This window comes from Xyrauchen texanus, chromosome 33 (genome assembly GCF_025860055.1).
Source record: "Xyrauchen texanus isolate HMW12.3.18 chromosome 33, RBS_HiC_50CHRs, whole genome shotgun sequence".
In the NCBI taxonomy this organism is placed as follows: Eukaryota; Metazoa; Chordata; class Actinopteri; order Cypriniformes; family Catostomidae; genus Xyrauchen; species Xyrauchen texanus.
The window spans coordinates 2,130,493-2,156,441 of record NC_068308.1 but is presented as its reverse complement, the minus strand read 5'-3'; the positions used below and the strand labels follow the sequence as shown (position 1 = coordinate 2,156,441).

General features: G+C 37.8%; 1 protein-coding gene across 1 annotated transcript in view; it reads right to left on the bottom strand.

The window, feature by feature from the left end:
* Positions 1 to 25,949, bottom strand: part of grid1b (glutamate receptor, ionotropic, delta 1b) — a 711,417-nt gene that overhangs the window by 267,060 nt on the left and 418,408 nt on the right. Inside the window, exon 4 of the mRNA XM_052102777.1 lies at positions 16,316 to 16,521. Coding sequence (XP_051958737.1) covers positions 16,316 to 16,521 — 206 coding nt within the window. The remainder of the gene's footprint in view (positions 1 to 16,315; positions 16,522 to 25,949) is intronic.

Genomic DNA, 25,949 nt, shown 5'->3' with positions numbered 1-25,949 from the left:
CTGTCATTTTTAATATTGACAATGGTATGTGAAAATGCTTCAATGCCGGTCCCAAGCCCGGATGAAAAAGGAGGAGGGTTGGGCATGGGGCTAGCAACCCCACCCTGTAAAACAACTATGGCTACAGAAACGCAAACAATAGATAAAACAGAGTCAAACTTCCTGGAAGATGAAGGATCGTCATCAACCCAAGGACATATGATGATGCTCCTTAAACACTATGGCATTCCATCCAAGTTGGTCAGTTTGAAAAAGAACTCATACAAGGGAATGACATGCAGACTCATCCACAGAGGACAACTCACCAACAGCTTCCAGGTGAAGACCGGAGTCAAACAAGTATATTTGCAGTCACCTTTCCTCCTCTCGCCATTGACTGGATCATGAAGATGTCCACCTGTGAACGCAAGAATGGAATCCAGTGGACTTTGTGGAACCAGCTCGATGACCTGGACTTTGCCTTGCACTACTCTCCCATAGTCACCAGCAGATGCAGGAGAAAACAAATGTTGTGGCAGCCATATCATCGCAGGTAGGACTCAACATTCACAAAGACAAGACCAAGATCCAGAAGATCAACATCAGCAGTACCGAACCAGTCATCCTGAATGGAAGTCCACTCGAAGAAGCATACTTGGGAAGCATTACAGACAAGCTGTGAGGTTCAGACGCAGACATCAAGGCAAGGATCGGCAAAGCAAGAATGGCTTTCATATAGCTCAAAAATATTCTGTCTTTCAGCTGTTCAACTCTAATGTCAAACCACAAAACAACATCACTAGGCAGGCTTTACGATGGAACCCCCAAGGAAAGCGGAACAAAGGCCGTCCAAGAAACACCTGGCAACGTGACCTTGAGGCAGACATCACCAAGATGGAATACTGGGAACTGGAGTCAACTGGAAAAAATGGCCCGGATAAGGTGTGAGAGGGCATAAGAAGAAGAAGAATTAATAGCTTTGTCATTCATAATTGTTTTAATGTTTAAATTTAGCTAAAGAAGCCTAAAATAGGGTATTTAATGACAATTTGCCTCATAGTGTGACAACATGGCTTTTTTTTTTATGGGCAATAACAGTGGAAATATCCATAGCTTTTTGTAGTCAAGACGGTTTGTGGCAATGCAGAAATTGACTTAATATTCACTGGAGTTAAAATTTACACAACATGCCCCATTCTCCCTAACTTTGCTAGCAACCTGTTTGTACTCTCTCTGTGAATGAATTACCCACCTGTGATCACATGGTGCTAAAATTTTATAGTCTATATAAGCCAAAACATTCACAAACATAAAATCTACCCACATAATTAATAGAAAAGCAATAATAACTTGCTCCAAAAAGCCTTGAGTGTTTAGCTGAGGTTAATCACGCAGTCAGCTATAAGACTGTGAGGGTTTTATAGCCCGATCTCATGCCCCACAAACAACCATACAGAGTTATTTCCCTTAAATCACATTTCCAGCTGAAAAGAAAAATCCACGCTCAGCTATTTAAGATTCCAAAAAGCAGCGTGATTTTGCATTTGTCAGCACTCAAAGTTTGAATTTCGGCTTCTCATCCAACGGCAACATCTTTCTGAACAAGCCAGTTGCTGCGGGTGTTCTGAAATATAGATTTTTATCAGACACTTACAGTTGGATAACAACTCTTTTGTTGAGTTGGGGAGGCACTTCTACTTTTGTCAGAAATATGAAGCCTTAATATCAGTGAAAAAGCATTTTAAAGCATTTTAGACTGGTTCAGTCATTGCTCATGAATGTGCCATAAACACTAGAAAGATCTCGATGGAGTTTCTGATTTGAACTAGAGATTTGCTAAATGAAATATTTTCTCAACTGAGTAGTCAGTGAATTGTCAGAATGTATTTCTTTTTTAAAGTGAGAAGTGGGGCAATGGCTAAAGATGTCTGTCCTAAACTACATTGTCCTTTCAACAACCATCCAGTAATTCATCTTATTTAACAGTTAAACAGTCGAGAATCGGACTACACTGGTCGTACTGTATCCCTGCATCTTAATATGCACATTACCCATCCTAAATAGCGTGTGAGATGAGAATCAGTGCCTCAAATTATAGTATGTTAAAAAAGGTATGCCAAAGTTATGATTAATAAGCATTATCATCTTACCTGCATGTTTGTAAGCAAACATGTCCATTTGGTGTATTTGTATTGCTTACTGTGGATGCTTCTGTGGGTTTCAAGAGCATTCTTTCTTGAAAATAAACTTTAACCTCATGCGACTCCGTGTCCACATTTGTAGACGTTGTATTTTGACTTTGCTATACGCAACGCATAATTGAAATGAATAAAAACTGACTGAATACTGTTCACAAGACTCTATACTGTCATATAAAGGGTTAACTTCTGCCGCACCGAGTCACATGACACAACAGCATGCGGTTGATTTCCTTGAAGTATTCCAACAAAATAAATCTCTTTAAGATTTTTCATTGAAACCTGTTTGGTTGTAAAGAGGAGAGTCTTTAGATTCGTTTGGTCAGCACGCTGATTAACATGATGTCCACATATGTGGAAATTTGAACTGTATTCCATCAAAAGTTGAAAAAACATGTTTGTTATTTTGAATAACTTTCAACTTTAACACATCTGTGTGTCATTTCGCTTCATTTTAATAAACATTTTGTTATATATTATTTTGTTATTACTGTACAATTCGATTCTATTCATTAACATTAGTTCATGCATTCCTATATATTCACTGTGTATTATCACATTGAGGATAAATGTATTCATGTAAAAGCTGAAACATTTTGGTTTCAGAGGCTTTATATGGAATTAGGATGAAAATAAGGTGCATTTCAAACTGTTCTGAGACCAGTGCAGACAGACAGCACACTGGAGGTTAAGTCATTCACTAAATAGGGAGCAAGGGATCATCCTATAGCTCTCTATACAGTTAAGTGCGTTCACTCCTAAAAATCTGATCAAAAGTGCAGTTTCAGGCTGCAGATGATGTTTGGATCACTCAACATGTTTGACACACATGTGACAATGATCATCAGTACATAGATTCACCATTTATAATGGATCATTTTATTTGAACATGATTGGCAGTGATTGAATAATGCTGGACATTACTTTGAATCAGAATTATTTATTCAGCTTTACAGAAAATCATCTAGAAGTCTGTAACATCTCATAAACATGAATAATCAACACTCCTGGACACATAATAATCAATTTGATGAAAAAATTTACTTTCTATAGCTTAGTGTTATTTAATATTTCACAATGTAGTCTCTCTGTCCACATATGAGGACATACAGGAAAACATTTGCTCTAGAATATATATATATATACATATATATATATATATATATATATATATATTGGCATGTTTATTAGGTGCTACTAGTTACAAATCAAAAAAAAAAATGGAAAATGCACACAACAGTCACACAGGGTCTCAGGAGGTTCAGGTAAAGTGTCCATATGGATTAAAAGGGAAAACCCCCCAAACAAAAACATCAATCAAATGAACACATTGTCTTTACTTATTTTATATTTGCCATTTAATATACAGCATCACTGAAATATAACAGAGGTCAGATTCTCTTTCAATGAACTGTTGTAATGACGTAATCCCCAGATAGACATGTACATCTCCGAAATGTCTGTTTAAGACCATTTCATCTGGAAAGCATCACAATCAAATTAACATCTGCTAAACATCTTAAAAAGATCAGATTTACAAACATTTTAAATCATAAAGTCTCAAAGACATCTGCTGAATGTTCACACACTCAAAAGGGATTACTTTTCCTCAACAAATAAAGTAAATAATTTAAGGGCGTAGTATAAGTAGGCAAATTAAGACTCAGCCTTTGTTTCACACTGTTCGCGCACATAAGAATCATTCTTCGAGAATCGTACTACACTGGTCCAGCTGCATGTTTCGTGCTGATAATTCAAAAATGGTGTTGCAGAGTCACTAAACACCACACTGAAAACACCATGGGAGTGTTTTAGTAGGGTATCCTGTCCACATTGTTCAAGAACCAAAAGTCTTGAAAATCATTTGGTTCTGGTATTTAAACAATGGAACCAGTTCTGAATAACCCTTATTACTGGTTTCCAACACTAATTATGAACTTACAGTTTTTATATTTAAGAATGATTTAAATGAGCCCTCACATGAGATGAAGACAGTAACTTTATAAAAGCTGTTTTATTCTAAGTGGAGAGAGTCCTCACATGGGGGCTGCCATGTTAGAATCACATGACCAGCTGAATACTACTCAATTAATCTCAGTGACAGTCCTGTTATTGATACTTTCACTCATTGATTAAATTAATCATGAATGTCTGTGAATAATGCATTTCTACTATAACATCTGAAACTGAAAACTGTTGAGTTTAAGTGTCAGTGTAAGTCCATGATGACACATACAAAAAATTTACTTGGTGCAACTCTAAAAGTTTTAATCAAATGATTGTGGCAAATCTTGGTAAATGAAATGAGTTTTTGTTTTTGGAAACCTTTACACACATTTTGCTGCACTGTCTGTCCAACTGTTCAGGAAGCAAGATTAGACATGTCAGACAGGTGACTGATAGCAGATACTACAACAATGTCTTTTATCAGTGGCATATCCAATGGCAATATAAATGGCATATTCTCTCCACATGACAAACGATCCCATTCGTCAGTCTAATATCCAGCTCACATTTATGCCAAGGTGACTGGCATACAAATGCCCTAACAAAACTGCTCCGACAAAAGCTAGCATGAGACCTCGGTTTGCTATTTTAATCAGCGTCCACCTTAATGGGGCTCTTTAATTCATCTAGGAAAAGTTTAGCTCTGCAAATTTATGCTAATTTTAAATCTTTAGGAAGTTAAAACACTCTCAGTTAGCTTGAGTGAACCTCATTAGCATTCAAACCAAGACGGAGGGGACGTCACTCTGTGTAAATGACAACACTGTATCTTGTAAAAGAATAAACCTGGGGTAGAGGACTTAAGACGGGACACTTGCTGCATTAGTATCCCTCTCACACTGGTGTTAATCATTGTTAATCATAAGGATTTGTTACTCGTCAAATAAGTCCTTGCTGGTGCAGTAGGACAACATTTCCTGATTCGTCAGGAAAAGCACAATGCAGTGAATGAGATACAGATGTCTTGAGGGTGCTTAATGTGGACTTTAATGTCTAAATTCTGTCTGGGACATGAGACATTGCATTATCACATGATAGATAGGGCATTATGGAGGCTATTCATTTTGAAAATGAATAAAACGAAGGAGGAGTTATAGTTATTGAAGGGGAATATGGCACAGTGTTACCGGTCACCTTCATCTTGCCAATATCTTTTTACTACCTCTCACGGAGTGTACTGTATATGTAGGGCTGGGTGATATGGCCAAACATATTATCTCGATATTCATTTGCATTTCATTCAATATCAATATTTATCATGATATACATTCACATTTGCACATTGCACTTTTTTTAATTTCCAATTTGACATAAGAGGAAGAAAAAAAATCCTAAATAGTCAAAATAGTCTTTACAAAACTGCATTGGGGGCCCAGAGACAGCCAAAGCAGTGATGTCTGAGGGATCTTCTCCCAAAATATTACAAATATATATTTTTATATTACAATATTTTATAGAGTTTATCAATCAAGTGCAGTTGGATATGAATGTTAAACGTTTATATTCAAATTATTTTTACATTACTTATTCATATAGCAAATATGGCGCGTAGAAGCCCTTGTGACTGCGTAATGATACTGTATGGGGGTTCAGGGGTATCTCTGAGAGAAAATGTAAAATTCTGAATGGACCATTTTTGTATTTTTATTAAAGTGAGAAAGAGTACGGTACAAACTAGTCAGTGTATTGTCTTTTCTTGTCATCCATGCCAAAGAAGATGACCTCTGATTAATTTCATAAAATTACAACAGAAATCTATTTGTTTATTATTAAAGGCTTGTAATATGTTGATTAATAAATATAAATTCGGCACCTCAAATGAACTCACATGCAGGGAAAGAGGCAACGTGTGCAGAGCGGGACAGGCCATAAATGAAGCGTGTTCGGTGCTAGAGAAAAATACTCAAGAATACTGCACAGAAACATCAGATCTGGTGTATTTTGTTTTGCCGCGCTGCTCACTAGAGACGATGAGAGGACGCAACAGGCCTCATGATGTCTTGTGGTCCAGATGGATCAATCTGGGGTCCGGACTCCGGGCCCGGGCCGTGGTGATTAGCCCAAGCGTTAGCAAGGCAGCTAACGTTAGAAAGCCGAAATGCTTGCGTTTCTAGTGACATGCACCTGATCATCTAGATGTAGAACACAGGCTAAATATAGAAAATTACTCAAAAGCTTATCATTGATATCATTGATTTGTTTATCGTGATAAATATCGAGATCGTTTTATCGGCCTGCCCTATGTATATGCTACCCTTAAGGATCTTGTATTCAGGAGCGTCGCTAGGGCAAATTATTTTAACCACATGTTTTTTTTGTTCAATACTGCCCAGTGTTCAGAGAAACTAAAGCAGCAGTTGTTATGCTGGTTATTTTAAGATGCTCTTTCGTAAAGACGGTTTGTTGATAATCACCTGTTTTGAATGAGAACTAGTGGTTACTCTTTCAAGTCGATTCATTTCAATGAATTGCTCAAATGTGTTGGCAAAATGGTCTGAATTGGTTCTTTATTCAATCGGAATCATTCGGACATATTTTCCAACCAAAAGAGTATTTAAACAGTCAGTAGACAAATGCATGAAGTTCCAAAAAATACCATCATTACAATGTGTTTTTATGGACATGCACCTTAAGAGTATTATGCACAAATCATGGTATATATCAAAATACCATGAAAAGTTAAAAATCAACAATGATGAAGCTATTTAATATGTTTTTCTATTCATTTTTCTAAATTGTTTTTTTATTAGGATTTTACTGTTATTTCCGTTGACCTCTGTCTTTAATGTAAAGATACCTATGTATATCTCATGTGGTCATGTTGTACAATCTCACCTGGTTTATAATGTCTCACTAGGCAAACATCTGTTTTGACCTTCCTTACCTGTGCCTGGTGATGTGGTTTTCTGTACATTTGAATCCAACTGAAGGAGTGTTTTTTTTTTTTTTTTTTTGTGTGTGTGTTTGTGTTTGGTTCTGTCCTGTGATTGTATTGTCTATTTGTCTGAAAACCTACAATAAATATAATAATAAAAAAATTAAAAAATACCATGATAATACCATCACTGTGCCATGGTACTGTCACAGCAGGCTACTTTTTTTGAAAGGTCAATGTGAGAAAACTTTAACTAGTGAAGTCACGTGAGTACTTTTTAATCTGGCGATGCTTTTTAGCCCATAATTACATTAATGCTACACAAACTACATATAACATGTTACAAATGATGCTCCCAATGTCACCAGAATCATATGCTTTTGTGCTGTTCTTGTAAAATATGGGTCTTTGTGACAAGGAGGAGGGCTACTCAGCCGAGGAGAGGGATAAGTGCAACCAGATGTGGCAGTTCAGGAGAGAGAGAGCTACAGGCAGCTGCCCTGTACGCGTTTATGATTGTGTGTCTTTGCGTTTAAGTTTATTAAAAACATTCATTTGATGCTTCGTCCGGTTCCCGCCTCCTCCTTTCCATTGAACCCTGTTACAGTCTTGTAAAATATAACATCTGGATTATTTGTTTACTACAGAAATCATCAATCAAACTATTTTTCCAAAAGCATTAATTCATTCAACACAATAGCAAAGACAAAATAGAGATGACCTTGAGACAAAACATGACAAAGACTAAATAATAATACAAAAATAAAGTGCTTTCAAATTGAGTCTACAACAGAAAGAGTAAACCAGTCTGCTGTGAGAATTTTGCCATTTCTAACTGTACTGTGCCTCTTTACAAAATTGTACTCCATAACTGTTACAGTCTTGTTGCCTAATAAACATTGCTTTGGGAACTAGTTGCTTTTTGTAGCATAAAAAAGCACTTGTCAGTCCATTAAACAGTGCATTCAGAAAGTATTCAGACCCCTTAATTTTTTCCCATTTTATGTTGAAGCATTATGCAAAAATGCTTTTAAAAAAATCATATCAATATACACTCCTACCCCATAATGACAAAGCAAAAACCAGATTTTTGGTAACGTTGCAAATGTATAAAAAAAAAACAAAATGAAAAATTACATTGACATAAGTATTCAGACCAGTACTTAGTTGAAGCACCTTTAGCAGCGATTACAGTCTCAAGAATTTTTGGGTATGTTGCGACAAGCTTTGCACAACTGGATTTGGGGATTTTCTGCCATTCTTCCCTGTAGATCCTCTGAAGCTCTGTCAGGTTGGATGGGGACTATCGGTGCACAGTCATTTTCAGGTCTCTCCAGATATGTTCGATTGGTTTCAAGTCCGGGCTCTGGCTGGGACACGCAAGGATATTCACTGAGTTGTCCCTAATCCACTCTTGCATTGTCTTGGCTGTGTGCTTGGGGACATTGCCCTGTTGGAAGGTGAATCTTCGGCCCAGTCTGAGGTCCAGAGTGCTCTGGACCAGGTTTTCATTAAGGATATCTCTTTATTTTGCTGCGTTCCTCCAACTCTGACAAGTCCTCCACTCCCTGCCACTGAAAAACACCCCCACAGCATGACGCTACCACCACCATGCAGACAGTTCAATCTTTGTTTCATCAGACCAGAGAATCTTGTTTCTCACAGTGTGAGAGTCCTTAGGGTGCTTCTTTTCTTTCTTGCACTGAGGAGAGTCTTCCATCTGGCTACTCTACCATAAGGCCCAGATCGGTGGAGTGTTGCAGTGATGGTTGTCCATCTGTATGTTTCTCTCATCTCCACACATGATCTCTGTAGCTCATCCAGAGTGACCATCAGGTTCTTGGTCACCTCTCTTACCAAGGCTCTTCTCCCACGATTGCTCTGTTTGGCCAGGCGACCAGCTCTAGGAAGAGTCCTGGTTGTTCCAAATTTCTTCCATTTAAGAATCATGGAGGACACTGTGCTCTTGGGAACCTTAAGTGCAGCCTTATTGCTTGTGCCTCAACGCAATCCTGACTCTGAGCTCTGCAGGCAGTTCCTTTGACCTCATGCATTGCTTTTTGCTCTGATGTGCATTTTCAGCTGTGAGACCTTATATAGACAGGTTTGTGCCTTTCCAAATCATGTCCAATCAACTGAATTTGCCACAGGTGGACTCCAATCACAGTGTAGAAACATCTCAAAGATGATCCAGAGAAATGGGATGCACCTGAGCTAAATTACAAGACTCATGGCAAAGGGTCTGAATACTTATGTCAATGTAATACAGTATTTCAGTTTTTCTTTTTAATACATTTTCAAAGTTATCAAAAATCAGTTTTTTGCTTGTCATTATAAGGTATGTAGTGCAGATTGATGTGGGGAAAGTTGTAAAACATTTGATCATAAGGTTGCAACATAACAAAATGTTAAAATAAATAAATAAAGGGGTCTGAATACTTTTTGAATGCAACGTATTTGGAAATTATCTTTGATTTTTTGCAGTTTGGAAAACAACAAGATGACAAAGACCCACTTTACAGTATATTATGTGTCTTTAACTACTATGATCTTAAGCATTTGATAGAATTTACTTATTATGTACATTCATGTTGTTGTATTGTACTTACATTTAAAGTACCTGCATTTAATTATATTAATTATCTGTAGTTAAACTGATACATTTCATAAAAAAAATTTGGACTTTATATAGCTTGGTATTACAGTATTTAAAATTTCAGAACTTTGTCCACGTACATATGTGAACATACATTTTTAGAAAAAACAATTTATTTATTTTGCTTGTTTGTTAGGTTGTGCTGGTTAGAAATTAAAAAGGGAAATGGAAAATGTGCACATCAAGTCACGCTCAGGTCTCAGGAGGTTACGTTAAAAATTTCAAATCTGGTGTTGCTAAAAATAGTACGTTTTTTGAAGTGTGCTAAAGACTGTTATTTGACCACTTACTGAGTGTGGAAAATGTCAAGGTAAAGTGGAACATGACAAAGTTATAAACACTAGAGTGAGGCAGTCGACTGCTGAGTCACTCAAGTCAAGAGCAATAACCCTGCACCTGCTGCACTGTGTGTAGGATAATTATTTTCTCTTCTTACATTGATATTTCTGACTTTCATGAGAACTCTCATATCATGAACTTTTGAGATAAAAGACTTCACTGATCTATGAAAGCAGAACAGAAAATTTCCTTCCCAGCCCAAATAGAGTGTCTTTTGCAGAGAGTACAGACTGTTTTAGGAATCTCGACTCTCACAATGTCATGCAGCTTGCAAAGAGGCTGTTATTGCAGGATGGGGCAGTTAAACACTATACTGGACCCAACAGCAAACCCACAGCTCGTAGCAAAGTGCTGTTTCTCATGTCACATGTGAAGAGAGCATTTACTGTACATAGAATTCTTAAAGGCACAGCAGCACAAAAAAAAAAAGATTTATCCTGTTTAATTGTTAGGATCAAAAATGGGGTGGAAAATGGTCATGAAAATGAAATTGTGTTTAAATAATTCATAAATTAATTAATAGAGGTCTGCTACCTAACCTGAGGCCGATGGGACCTGACAAATGGGTTTGTGTCACACGTGATGTTTCAGTACCCTAGGATTGCGACTGTATGCCGACGTGTTGACATGCAGCATTCTTATCAGACATGTTTGCAGTGGTTTCAACGTGTTTACTGGCGCAACCACGTTTAAATGATCAATAACGAGCATGATTTGGAGGTTTCACTTTTTTCCTTCTAACATTACTTTTTTCTCCACTAATGGTTAAGGTAATGTTTGGGTTTGGGGATATAATCTATAAATATATGCTTTTCTCTTCCTTGTATAATGTCCTGAAAAGCTGGTAAAATTAGCTTCACTACTAGCTTTTGCGGACCTCTCCTGGACATAAATGGAGCTAACATGTGCTCATATGCCCTACAACACTTACCGCTTTGTCCACTGGGGGCAGCGCTTCAAAATTTCAGTCAACGTATACTGATTTTGACGAAAGAAAAGTCGATCTAATCTCTCTGATTTCACTGTGAGATCAGGCTTTTGGGTCAGTATATATTTGAGTTTGTTTCTGGTTTGGGTTAAAAATAAATGATTTTAATAATTGTTATTATTATTAATATTGTAAATATTTTGATAATATAGTCAAACAGACAACCTCGACATTATAAACAGCACTGATGACAAAAACAGCTACAACACAGTGTCATGTGCCAAAATAACAGGTTTTTGAACTAATCATCACCCTTCCTAAAATTCTATTTTAATAATGTTTGATATTAGGACACAAACCAGCCATGTTTACTCTATAGAGATAGAATATTATATAATATATTATATATTATAGAAAAATATATAATATCTCTAGAATATTATATCTAGCCCTATAGAAATAGTTACCTTCATGAAGTGAAAAAAACAACTGTCAAATTCTTATTATTTAATAAACTGACCCAAGAAAACCCTGAATGCCTGTGCAGACCTCTATTAATTAATACATAAATGATAACTGTGTTGGAGCAATAAACCCTAAATAACATTATCTCATAGTGCTCCGGGGTAATCAAAAAGAAAACAGTCTAAAAAAAACATAAATATGTCATGACCTCTTAAAATTTGTGTCTGCAATAGACCTCACTTATCCTGATACCCATCAGACCTCTCTTTCATCATACAAAAGCTCTAACTAGGCCTACACCTGAAGAGTCTCTTTGTGTCCCACCTTACACAGTAACATCCTCCCCACTGACTGTCATCCATCACGCCTGATAACTGATGCCACTCAATCAGACTCCAGTAGCAACGGCCGCACCACTCCAACACTTGTGTCTATGAGAAACAGCCACAGCAATAAAGGAGGAGAAATCATGGAGATATGAGCATTAATGGGACATTCACAACGGGTCACACACACACGTGCAGAAGTGCAAGAGGAAACACGAGAACCCTGAAGCTGAAGAGAGTTATAGCAAAAGCGCCGTCACTACGGGCAGTGGAGGACAGAAACAATCCTTTCCACGAAAACATGACTAGAACTATGACTGCAAAGTGAGGCAGTGCTGCTTCCCTGGGGCTTATCTTTTCACCTCCAAACTGTGACCTCAAACACAACTGAACCAGAGAATGGGGAATAGTCCAAGAGATCTCTTCCATTGAAACCCCCCATGAAAAAGATCTGTATTCATCCCTGAGCAGGAGATGATGTCTTCATATTTCAGCTTTTAGGAGTGAGTACACTAGCATGTACGTCGATGTTAACCTGAAAGCTCACAGACATGAGCTACGAGCCACTAAAATCTCATTTTGATTTGCACCAATGTTTATTCATCTGTGTATTCATAAAATAATAATGAAGTCTAATCAACCCAGGATCTGATTGACAGTGTGAGAAGCTATCTATGGAGGAACGTCTTTGATTACAGGGTATAATATTAGCAAATACACAGCTACATCTTTACCACATGAGCTTTAACTTCTGCCTTGTGTAACGATAATACAAATCCTGCAACTTTCAAAAAATTCTGTTCTCGGTTTGAGTTCAGGCCACTTCAAACTAAGAAAACGAAGAGAGAAAGCAGGAAGTTTAATCCTCTAAAAAAAGAAACAGTTTGAAGACATCTAACGATCAAATCTCTTTTTAAAATGCTGATGTGACTGTTTAAAGAGAGGCGGCAGGAGTGCTACCGTACTTTGGTTGTTTGAGGAATCTTAATCTCTGCCTGTTTTTAGATCTAACGGAGTCTGATTTCTTTTGTAGTTGGCACAATTCTGTTGGAACATGTTCATGGTGAAATTGTTTGGTGTCATTACTGGACAGTTTGGCTGTAGAAACAGTACACAGTTCGATAAGCATGTATGGGTTTTTCTTCAACCTAAATATAAAAGAAAATAGTGATATTTATCTAAAATTGTCTTTTTCTTTGTGCTTTCTTATTAAACACATTCACTGCAATTGTTTGGTGTGTTGGAAATGGTTGTCATTTTTGGAAAATCGATGTAAATAATTTTCACACAATACATATTAAAATGATTTTGGTTTATTTCACACTTTGTGTAGATGAGCATAGTTTTAAACATGTCATAAATTGTATTTTTATCATGGATTTTCATAGTTTAATATCAATAGTCTGGGTCTGGGACAAGACAAAAAAAAGCCAAATCGAAACATAAATCTCATTTGAAAAGTACCAAAAATAAATGATGAACTGGTGAAATGTTTCCAAGTCAGTTTTAATGTGACCGTCACATGACAAAAAGAAGTAAAACAGCTTTCTGAATACACCACTTGCGTGTTGTTCAAACAGTCAGATAGTCCCGCCCCCACCTCACGCTATTGGATGAGTAAAATTGTTGGGGTGGGTCTAAGTGGGTCGCTCAAAACAAACACAGGAATTTTTGTTTACAGATTTTAAGTACTGTGTGTAGTATTTAACAATGAAAAAGTTACATACTCCAGCTTTTATTAAAATAATAAATACATGTGTATGTTTGATGTATCTTCATGATGATGGTTTAACTAGAATAGATCATTATTTTTCATCTTTTCCATCAGGGAAGTATAGCTAACACATTAAAATCATATAATATATACCATTATATTACTTGTATAATATTTTGTCAATAAATGTCTTTTTTAGCAAGTCTGGGAACTATAGCTGTGTTTTTGTAATATTTAAACCATATTGATTATAGCAACGTGTTAAACTCATTTGTAATGCATAATTCATTATACATTCATCTGGAATGACGCCACTAATTGCCACTCTTCCATCAGTCATTTATTTATAGTTATTTATTTGGGGTTTTGTTTTTAGGGCTGTCAATCAATGACAATTTTTTATCGAATTAATTACATGGTATGGCGATTAATTAATCGAATGAATCACAATTATCACATATATAAATATTAGCTGATATATTGATATATTATTGAACATTAGTTTATCATTGGTCTACAGTTCACAGCACTCCGTTTTGCAACTAAATTTGTCAATCAGTCCGAGATTTATTATAAGTGCTTATTTAAATGGTAAATGGTCTTCACTAATATAGCGCTTTTTTTAACCTTAGAGGTTACCAAAGCACTGTGTCCCATTCACCCAATCACACACACATTCCCCCCCCCCCCACACACACACATACACACACACACACACACACACACACACACACACACACACACCAATGATGGCAGAGCTGCCATGCAAGGCGCCAGCCTGCCATTGGGAGCAACTTGGGGTTCAGTGTCTTGCCCAAGGACACTTCGGCATGTGGAGTCATGTGGGCCAGGAATCAAACCACCAACCCTGAGATTGGCACCCGACCCGCTCTACCACCTGAGCCACACTTTATGGACGCGCCAATGTACACCTGCATCAGACGGATGTTTTAGGAGCATCTAAGTTGCTTTGCATAATAAACATACCGTTTTTAAGTTTGAAACAGCCCTAATTGTTTTTATTATTTATAATCAAAAATATCTGATCACTCAAGTTACATTTGCATTACTGTAGCCTACCATTACTGTGCTCATGTTGTGTTATGAGAGTTGTGAGGATGTAATTTTTCTGCGGCTGCAGAGCTAGTCACATGCCAACTGATGCAAAGATCTCAAATACTTTGGGGCTGTCGGAGGGACCCTGTGCCAGCTGAGCACCACAATAGAGATGAATGGGAATGCTAACTTATGCTCTCTCCAGGTATTTTAGAGCTCATTGGTCCCGTCCACTTGTCCTCTCCCTTAACAGAAAAACTGAGTGCCACAAAACAAGCGAATGTTTGGCTCTGGAAGCTGGCAAAAGACTGGCCTAACAACAGGACACACTGGCACAATGCTTTAGTGCATGTTGTTTTGCTGGTGAAAAACATGGCAATGCTGGTCCTCCACCAATATCATACAATGTTAAAATAATTCTAATAAATCTATGCACCTGCTTTCAGGGTCAGCACATGTATTCTCATTCGATTTGACCATGAAATGAAAAGCAAGATAATATCATTGCTTTGCATTTCATGGTCAAATTGACCTTTATAAAGGTAAATGAACATGAAACAGTGAGTCTTTACACAATGTGTTAAGTCACCCTGAGCAATCAACACTTCACATCTTCCAGCATCCCATTGTTTCCACATGACAGAATGCCTCATCAACACTTCCACATGTAAGGAATAAAGTAACAAATGAAGCACTATCATTATATTTCATTATTCTGCTCTTTTTAGCATGGACTGAGGAAAAGACCTCAAGTGGCATCAGTGTGTGGCCTGTAATGCCAACATGATGACAGAAAATGTATTTATTTATTTTTTGGCTAATTCTTTTTTCAGAATTCTTTATTTAAATTTTATTTAAGTCCTTTTTCATTATAAATTCTCTTCCCTTCCCAGTAGGAGGTGACATGCATGAAGAATGTGATTCGCCAAAAATAAAAAAGAAGAATGTGAATGTAAAAGTGGAGATTTATAGTAAAAATGGATTTAAATATTGATCTGTTTCTCACCCACATCTGTCATACCCCTTCTGAAGACATGGATTAAACCACTCGAGTCATATGGATTACTTTTATGCCGCCCTTATGTGCTTTTTTAGCCTTCGATGTTCTGGTCACCATTCACTTGTATTGAATGGACCTACAGAGCTGAAATATTCTTCTAAAAATATTCATTTGAGTTCAAAAAATCATACAAATCATTATGAAGATATTAATGTTAAAAACAATGACAGCCTAAAATAGCATCAATCAGTCATTGGTTTTCCATACTAATCCCAAGCCTTTTTATACTAGGACACTCTGAAAAACAAAACTACAAGACAAGTCTGTCTGTGTGTATTCACTCACACATTCTCTAAACACATTTTTCAGTTAGTGTTCTTTTTCATGTTTAATTTAACAGCTGATCGTCTCATTTCAGACGAGTACCCATGAGCAGGAGAGATTATGGACTGCTCATGATTACCTTATTCATCCAAATGCATGAAAACACATGACTGGCGCTCAGCAGTCATTGGGGTTCAGCCAGTGTAAGTGACTCTGATTCCAGTACATCATTGAGGAACAGATCACAATACCACTATTGTCCAATTTGCTTACTGACATGTTATTAAAACATAATCAAAGAGTTTTGGAGAGTTATGAGTGACACGCTCCAATAAGGATTTGATATATGGTCATATAACAATAGTTGTGCACAGTACCCTAGATACAGGGGGTGGCTCATCTTACCCCTACAACTGTGTGTGCTGTAATAAGGGCTCAAATGACAGACCTGGTGAATGAAGACCTGGGCTCCCCGTGGGCTGAGCAGCAGTATAGCTCTTCTGAGGGTGTCTCTGTAGCGGTTGAGCTCCTCTGTGCGCATGGAGGTGAACAGACTAGAGAACACCCCGCTGATGTTTCTGTCCACACGCTGCAGAGACACGTCCAAACCCTGCCGAGAGGTCTGGTCCAGAAACACCTGCAATCCACGGATATCTGCAACACACAGACATACAGAAGTCTTCATTAATCTGGTCAATGATGTTCTATCCAATGGTTCACAACTGCTTTTGTTTCTGGACCCATATTTATCACTGGACATTAAGATTGCCCAACCTGATCTCTTGAAAATGACATGACAGCAGTGACATTTTTACTAAATGATATTATGTGGTACCTTACACGTATCATGACAGTTCTGGGGTGAAATGTCCACTGTGTGGCGCTAAAAGTGATAGTGTCAGAAAAAGTAAATGTGAGGTGAAAAACAAAACCATGTAATTTCTTGCTGCTTCTATGAAACTTTTGGCTTACATGTGGACTCACGTGCTCTTTAGGACCATTAGAGCGGTCACATCCACTAATTTTCTGACACATGGAATGAAGTATTTCTTATTCGTGTGATGTTTATTGGCGGTTGGCAATCCAGAGTATTACCGCCACCTACTGGGCCGGAGTGTGGAGCATCACAATAAATTCTTTCAGTGGAGCCAAACATCAGCTGAGGATAAATTTGATCAAAAAGAGGTCAAAAAGCTTATGTAGGATTCAATCATAAACTGAGTACACTTTAAAGATAGCTTACCCTCTGGAGTTAATTGTAAACATCATGCTATGTTTCATTTATTCTTGAGGTCTAACAAACATGTGGAATGCATTTCTGCCCTTATTAATGGTATCAAATGTATATCATGATAAATATTAATATTGAAAATATTAATTTCTTATGGAAAGAAATTGGTTCTTTTATTCACCAAAGTGGTCACTATTTCTCAAACTAGAGACTCTGATGTTCTTCTCCTCTTGTTTAGTTGTACATCTGGTCTTCCACATCTCTTTCTGTCCTTGTTAGAGCCAGTTGAACAGCGGTGAAACACTTTCTTATGATGTGTTACATTCATACGAGCAGACAAAGAAGTACGTTTGAAGTAAGTTTGAAGCAGAAGAAATAGAAATAAACCTTATGTATATTGTCAGCTTTACGCTAAGATAAAATGCTTTTTCTAGCCATTTACATGCACATGTTACAAGACACCATCAGATTTATTTATCAAGAAAATTCACGTTAGATTATAATTTCATTTTTTTCTAGAAATACCTTTGATGTTAGGGCAAAAATCATACTCTTGATCATTTTTGTATTGTTTTCCTGTAAAAATATCTAAAAATCCTCAAAACAAGATACATTTGATTGATCTTGTTTTAGAAACAGCACTGCGTAAGATATTTGGGTTTTTCAGAGAATGTATTTTTAACGTGTGTATTTTGTCTTACTGTACTGGCAGAGATTTTATAGTCAAAACAAGTGAAAAAAATCTACCAGTGCTGAAGAAGTAATCCAAAGTATTTAGAATACATTACTAATTACATTTTACAACATGTATTCTGTAATCTGTAGTGGAATACATTTCAAAAGTAACCCTCCCAACACTGTATAAAGCCTTTATTCCTCAAAACAATGATTGACAGTCGAGTTTCTAGAAAAAGATGTTTCTTTTTTGCCATTTTTGACCTAATATTGACCTTAAGACATGCCAGTCTATTGCATACTGTGACAACTCAAAAACAAACACAAAGACAACGTTAAGCTTCATTTAACAAAACAAATATCTTTCAGCTGTGTTTGGCTCCAAAAATTACATTAACCCTTTCCCCGCCAAACACGGAATTTTACGGGTATCCGTGTTTTAGGTGTTATACGGTAAGGAAGACCTCTCCGCATGTTTTGAAAGAGTACGCAACTCTTTGATCAAAGAAACAGACTGCGATCGTCTCAAACATGAAGAAGTGGAGTATGAGAAGCTCAAAATATCAGACATAAACATGCCTTTTTATCAGCTTTTTGTCTGAAATGTTGTTTTTTGACAAAACCTACCTCTGTTCAAGTCGCAATAAAAAAAGAACAAATGAAGATAAAATAAAATCGTTTTTTTTGCCTAAAAGCAGAGGCTCAGATCTTTATTTTGATATACAGCATCTTCATATATTCATGGAAGAAAATATTCTGCGGGCCATTAAAATTTTGCGAAAATCGTCAAAAACCCTGGCGGTGGCTGGCAACTTTTTTTTAAAAACGCTGGCGGGGAAAGAGTTAATGCTTCTTAAAAACAATAAAAGTAGACCATACGACCCATGTGCTATTTTCCAAGTCTTCTGAAGACATTCAATAGATTTGTGTGAGGAACAAACCCAAATCAATTGTAAGTCTGCTTCCATTTAGATTGCGATAGCTTTGACTGATGCGAGGTGAAGAACGACTTGGTGTTTTTGGCACACAGAGTTATCGTATAACTTGAAGACATGGAATATAATGCATGAGCAGTGTTGGGTGTAATCTGATTACAGTAACTGACTTGCAATTAAGTAATTACTTTTAAGAACACTATAGGATTTATAAATATTTGTTACTATTATGTAGAACACAATGAACCATCTTCATAAATATGTTAAATGTAAGTCTGTGTTTCTGTGACAGCGGAAGGGTGCGTGACCTAACTTTAGGGAGAAATGCGTCGTATCATTTTGAAACGTTGACTTTCTGTGAAAACTGTTTTAGAAAGTAACTTAAAATGAATTTGTAATGTGATTACTTAGTACTTAATTAATACTGAATTCAAAAAGTAAAGTAATCTGATTATAATTTTAGAGAAGTAATTAGTAATATGTAATATAACACTGTGCATGAATCGTACTACTTTTATCTCACATTCATTACATGGAAGAAGGAATAAAAACATCCAGAACATTCTGCAAGATTTCTAATTTTGTGTTCCACGATAGAAAGAAAATCATACGGGTTGGAACAACATGAGGGTGGGTAAATAATGACAGGATTTTCATCTTTGGGTGAACTGTCCCTTTAAGGGAAAGGAGTGCATTGTATTTTGATAAAAAGAAAATGGAAATGACTTGATAAAGAAGACTGTACAAACAAAAGCTTGCATTTTTACATCTAAAGTGTTCAGCAAAGTAAATAAAAACTGCCATCTGGACAGAGTTAAGATGTACAGTGTACAAATGTCTGCTCAGTGTGCAGTTTATTCTGCAGTAGAGGATGTGGAGTTTTCGTTCATTACGTTGCAGTATTTGTGGATGGTTTTGACAGTGAGACAGCGACAGTGTGCTAACTGCTTCAGCTCAGAGCTTACGTTCCAGCTGTTGAATCCCAGTGAAATTTCACAAAGATACTTCTGGGAGAATCATAACGAGCAGCATAAGAGATAATCAAAGTGCTGAAGCACACACTTTTAGTCTCCGGAGGAATATTCTCTGTTTAGAGGAAGTCAAGTGACATTCAGACTTTTACAGCAGCGAGTGGCATTCCCTTTCTTTTGACTTTCCTCCTATTTTCTTTCCTCGTTCCGGAAAAAAAAGCAATGGATATTGGCATTGTCTCACCCACACACACACACACACACACACACACACACACACACAGCTCAATCTCAGTACTGGGATGAGGGCTGTGTAACATGAGACTGACAGAGCAAATATGTTTAGTTTTTTGGTGGGGTGACGGACACAGGAAGGGATGTAACAAGAAACATGTGCATGTGGTGCATTTTCATACACTTCTTCACCTCAGATCATTCATTACACTAAATATAGGAAAGGTGACTTTTTAGAGGTTCTGTGTACACTGCTGTCGTTATAAGATTGTAACTAGGGTAAGGAATGTAAAGGAGTAATTTACAGTCAGCCGGTTGTTATCGCACAATAAACGTGTCGGGGTCCTGATCACCTGTACATTATAATATATAGGTCCATATAGCATTACAAGGCTACTAACCAAATAAATAAATACATGTAAATAAAATATTGATTTGTGATGAATATATGTAATTTGAGCTGAAGGAAATGGCTGAACCACTAAAATCAATCTCTGGCTTGTATCAGAGTTCTACTGGTGTTTATTTTGTGAAAATGACCACCTGACTCCCCAGTATCTAGCCTATTACAAGACTACTTGCAAAAAAAAAAAAAATACATGGACATGCATTAAAAATTGTGTAATTATGTGAGAAGAAATAAATCGCTGAACAGCTGAAATTCCAGCTATACGGTTGTTTATTTTTTAATGAATGGACATCTGACTGCTTAGTGTACATTTTATTACAAGACTACTTGCCAAATAAATTAATTATTACACATGAAACATTGATTTGAGTTTAGATTATTTTATTAGATTACTTGAAGACATCACAGAGTGCTTCATGAAGCAGGAGAGACAGCTCGTAGACCCCAGATGAGCGGAGCTGCGGTTGTTATGGAGCAATAATTGGCCACTAGATGGCACCATTGACCAATCAGTGTCAAGTATTCCAGGCCGTCGTGCAATGCGATATGATACAGCCGTCTTTAATGTCAGACTGTACAATAATACATCTTAGCTAAGACTTTGACAGCATTGATCAGGACAGGGCTGTACGCTTACTTTTTTATATATATTTATATTTATGCATTTGGCAGACACTTTTATCCAACTTACAGAGCCGTTACTACAGGGACAATCCCCCAGGAGCAACTTGGAGTTAAGTGCCTTGCTCAAGGACACAATGGTGGTGACTGTGAGAATCGAACCAGCAAACTTCTGATAAACAGTTTAGTGCTTTAGACCACTACACCACCACCACTCACGTTTTAGGTGTTTGCACTGGTGCTAGTGAACTAAAGATTCATGTCATATGTAGTACCACATATATTTTAAGGACTTGGTGATGTAATTATATAGTTTATTACTAAAAATATAATACTTTATATACAAGTTTTAACCACATTAACAAAAACAAGCTTACTACTAGTTATCAAACAAACTTATAGACCAATTGTCCCACTCCCACCACTATGTGTCGCTAGGCGATATCAAACTGCAGCCTGCGCCAACCAGACAGTCAATGACACTTCGATAATCAATGTCTGCACCACTTCAGTCTATAATAATTGACTTCTGCCAACTCCAGCCATATAACAAGAGATTGTTCACTGGCCACTGCCTGAATCTTGGACTTGATGGAATGAACTGCCACAAGCTTCCGGCCAGACTGCAAGGCACACCTCACTGACCTCTGCTTGCATCATCTTGGTCATATAATTGAAGAAATCGGTATATACAGCAATTTCAGATTAGATAATTCAGTCTTGACTCGCAACACCAAGGTCATAGGTTCAATTCCCAGGAAAAAAAAATACACTAATAAAAATATCTTGAATGCACTGGAATTCACTTCGATGAAAGCATCTGCCGAGTGAATAAATGTAAATATATCAGTGTAGACATAGATGACACTTTACCATGAGCATTCAAAAGGTCCCCCAAACACAAGAAGGACATTTTGTGTCATTTCTTGCCGGAGGGTCTTTTGTGGGCACTCTTTGAACATAATAAACTTTACTAGCATAGCAAAACAATGTAGCCACTGGGAGGAACACGATCAATCCAAAGAGGGAGGCATTTCTTATCCTCTCGGGGACGGCATTGGCTTGAGCATCACAGGCCGTTCTTCCCACAACCCCCATGTTTAATAAATGAGTGACATGACACGTTGCTTGAAATCACATCACAAAGAACTCATTCTCAATAAAGAGACTTTCTTTAAGTTTTTATTGTCTGGTACTTGCACAGCAAGGAGTTTAATATTGTACTGATTATGCGGACTAAATTAAAGTGAAAAGGTGGGGGGGGGTGTAAAGTGGCACTTGTTTTGACAGCAATGTTGTAACAGCATATTAAGATGTATTCAGGTAAACAGATAAACAAAGAAACTGTTTCAATTATAATAGCAGTGTTCAACCAAAATGCTTTTCTGTATCAAAAGGCTCTGAACAGTTTGTTTCTGTTTAGAGTAATAATTGAGCCCACGATTGTTATTCTCATTGCTGATGACTTTGACATTTCCTCAGATCAGCATTGACATTTTTGCACAATCTGTCGTTCAAAATATTATGCTGCATTATACAATGTTATTGTGATAATAGTAACTGAGTGTCACATAATGTGAGCAAAGCAAATGAAGCTGTCTCATGAAATATCACCCCTCTGTGTCGGCTGCGTACTAAAGCAAGGCTTGAGATGAAATTGTAGAGACATGTAGTCCCGCAATGGACAAGCTGTCAGGACCATCTGGCCGAGACTGAGAGCAGTCTGGGGGACACATGTAGTCTCTCTGTGATGTCATCTGTCTGTCTGTGAAGTCACTGAAGCAGGCTCTGGGTTTGCCCGGCAAGAACACCATCTGTCCCTCCACGGTGAGAGTAACAGTCAAATACTGCATGCAGGTTGATGTAATTATTTCATATTAAAAGATCTAGACTCTCTGAGCAATCAGATAATCTTAATCGTATTATCAATGAGTGTTCTGCTATGCAAAGGTATTTGAAATTATCTTTAGGGCTAATGTTGAATAAGGAGGAGGGATGGGCCTAGCTGGAATAGATAGAGAAGGGTGGCCAATGAGGTAATGAGGAGAAAGAGGCTATGATGGATTAGGTGAAGAAGGCTGGGCTATGATAGGCATAATTATTCTTTCAACCAACAAGTGGCACTAGATTGACTCGGTAGACTATGACTGATGATGAATTAGGTAAAGGGGCTGGGCTAGATGACTAGGTAGAGGGGCAGAGCTATACTGAATTAGGTAGAGGGGCGGAGCTAGATGTCTAGGTTGAGGGGCAAAGCTATATTGACTTAGGTAGAGGGGTGGAGCTATATTGAATTAGGTAGAGAGGCAGAGCTATATTAAATTAGGTAGAGGGGTGGAGCTATATTGAATTAGGTAGAGGGGCGGAGCTAGATGTCTAGGTGAAGGGGAAGAGCTATACTGAATTAGGTAGAGGGGTGGAGATGGATGTCTAGGTGGAGGGGCAGAGCTATACTGAATAAGGTAGAGGGGTGGAGATGGATGTCTAGGTGGAGGGGCAGAGCTATACTGAATAAGGTAGAGGGGTGGAGCTATATTGAATTAGGTAGAGTGGCGGAGCTAGATGTCTAGGTGGAGGGGAAAAGCTATATTGAATTAGGTAGAGGGCTGGAGCTATATTGAATTAGGTAGAGTGGCGGAGCTAGATGTCTAGGTGGAGGGGAAAAGCTATATTGAATAAGGTAGAGGGGCGGAGCTATATTGAATTAGGTAGAGTGGCGGAGCTAGATGTCTAGGTGGAGGGGAAAAGCTATATTGAATTAGGTAGAGGGGCAGAGCTATATTGAATTAGGTAGAGTGGCGGAGCTAGATGTCTAGGTGGAGGGGAAAAGCTATATTGAATTAGGTCGAGGGGCAGAGCTATATTGAATTGGGTAGAAGAGTGGAGATATATTTAATTAGGTTATTGGTGTGGAGCATATATCTTCTGAGGTGGAGGGGTGGGTCTATGTTGAAATAGGTAGTGGGACGGTGCTAGATATATTAGGTGGATAGGTGGGGCAGTGATGAAATGGGTTGGAGACGGCACTAGAGGAATTATGTGAAGGCAAGGAATTTTAAAACACCTGGAGAGAGGTATCAGTTAGCATTCCCATCCATCTCTATTGTGGTGTTTAGGTGGCGCAGGGTCCCTTCCGACTTACATTGAAAATATTTGCAATCTTTGCACCAGTTATCATGTGACTAGCTCTGCACCCACAAGAAAATAATGTCCTCACAACTCTCTGATGGTAGGCTACTGTAATGTAAGTGTGACCTGGGAGATCAAACAAGGCAGTAAAAATAACTGGTGGGGATGTCAATGCGTAAGCCGACCAATGATGAGATTGCTCTGGCAGACAGGATTGCCAATGACAGGGTCACTGTGCAAGTCGCCAACACCAAGTAGAAGGACTGGGCAATAGGGATTAAGTGGAGGAGGTGGGCTAGGGTAAATTATTTGGAGGGGCAGGGTAGAAGGTTCATCCTCTGCTAAGTTAGAAAGTTCACCTATGGTGACCTCTGATTGGAGAACTCATAGTTCAAAGACTAGAGGATCTAGTCAAGGCAGATTTACCTCTTGGCTCAATATGAAGGAAAACAACTTTAAAGCTTCTGGGTTTACAGTGATACGAAAAGGTGCAGAGTCTTTTTTGACATTTGGAATTCATTATTTCATACTGTTCATTTAATATTGATTAAAAACAGAATCCCTAGAATGTGACATCATATCCCTCGTAATTTTGGAAGGTTTGGGCGGGGTAATGGTGAATTATGTGGAGGGGCGGGGCTAGGTGAATACAGAAACATGTAGATGCTCACTGAATGCAATTCTCCTCAAGGGAAATGAGTACATTCTCGCTCGTGGTATGTCTGTCCCTCCACAGACCTGACATATCAAACACAGCTAGGCCAAGGGGAGCGTCTGCACATAATAGGATTAGCGTGATTTATATGTCAGCGCTCTGTATATTCCCCTTGTTGCATTGCATCGAGGTGAGACTGAGTTCTTTAATGCTTGCAGAAACTTTCCTGACCCCTGCGGCCATCCCTCAGGGAGAAACACTTCAGAGAGTGAAGCATCCGCAGCTGAATCATCCGCAGGCGGCTCGGAGCTGTGCCTTTGTGCCCGTCTCACCCTTTGCACTTTGGCGATGTCAGCTCGGAGGAGACAGCAGTGGCTCTCTGCTCGAATGTATTTCTGTTCTCCCTGATGTTGTGGGTTTTGGCTGTACCCTTTAAAGCCGAACAATGATGTTTTGTTGGCGCTTGTTTCATTACAGCCCTGCAGATATGTCCTGCTTAAGATACAGTGCGGTGTTGTCTCACTCTTCTTGTACAGGTTGCAGCTGCCCTTTAGATCAACTGCAGCATGATCTGATGCTGTCCAGATAATCCTGGCTTTGTACATACATCCTGTGCTCTTCCCTTCTGACAGATCGCTGACAAGTTTTTGTCTGATGCCTAAGCATGTTTTAAAAGCACAAAAACACGGTTTCTTACTATTACTGTTTTGTAAATAAAACTTTTCAAAAAGAGTCACCAGAAAGTTAAAATGTAATATCTGCACCACAGCATCACCAAACAGAACATTGTTTTCAAACAGGTTTTCCAACATTGTCTCATGACTATATTTGTAATAAAATTGTAAGATATCGTTTGACTGGGCTCGTACAAAAAGATACAACTTTTATTTCCAGCCAATCAATCAATCAATCAACATATATAATTTCAAATGGATTCAATACAGGCATAACATTTTAGCTAGCCTCTAATCCAACAATTTATTTTCAGAATTTGGCTGGTCATTCCATATTTTTTTATTCAATACAAATGACTGATGTATGTCAATAATCTGTAAGACGTTTTATTTCTTCTGTTGTAAACAAATGTATTTTCATCCAAAAAGTTCAAACACCTATTTTCAACCCACTTTTCGTGCTGTTTTGTTATTGAGAAAGTGAAAATGCGTAAAAAAAAGTTTACGAAATTTGCCGTTTTCTGCCTGTTTCCATTCAAATGGCCTTT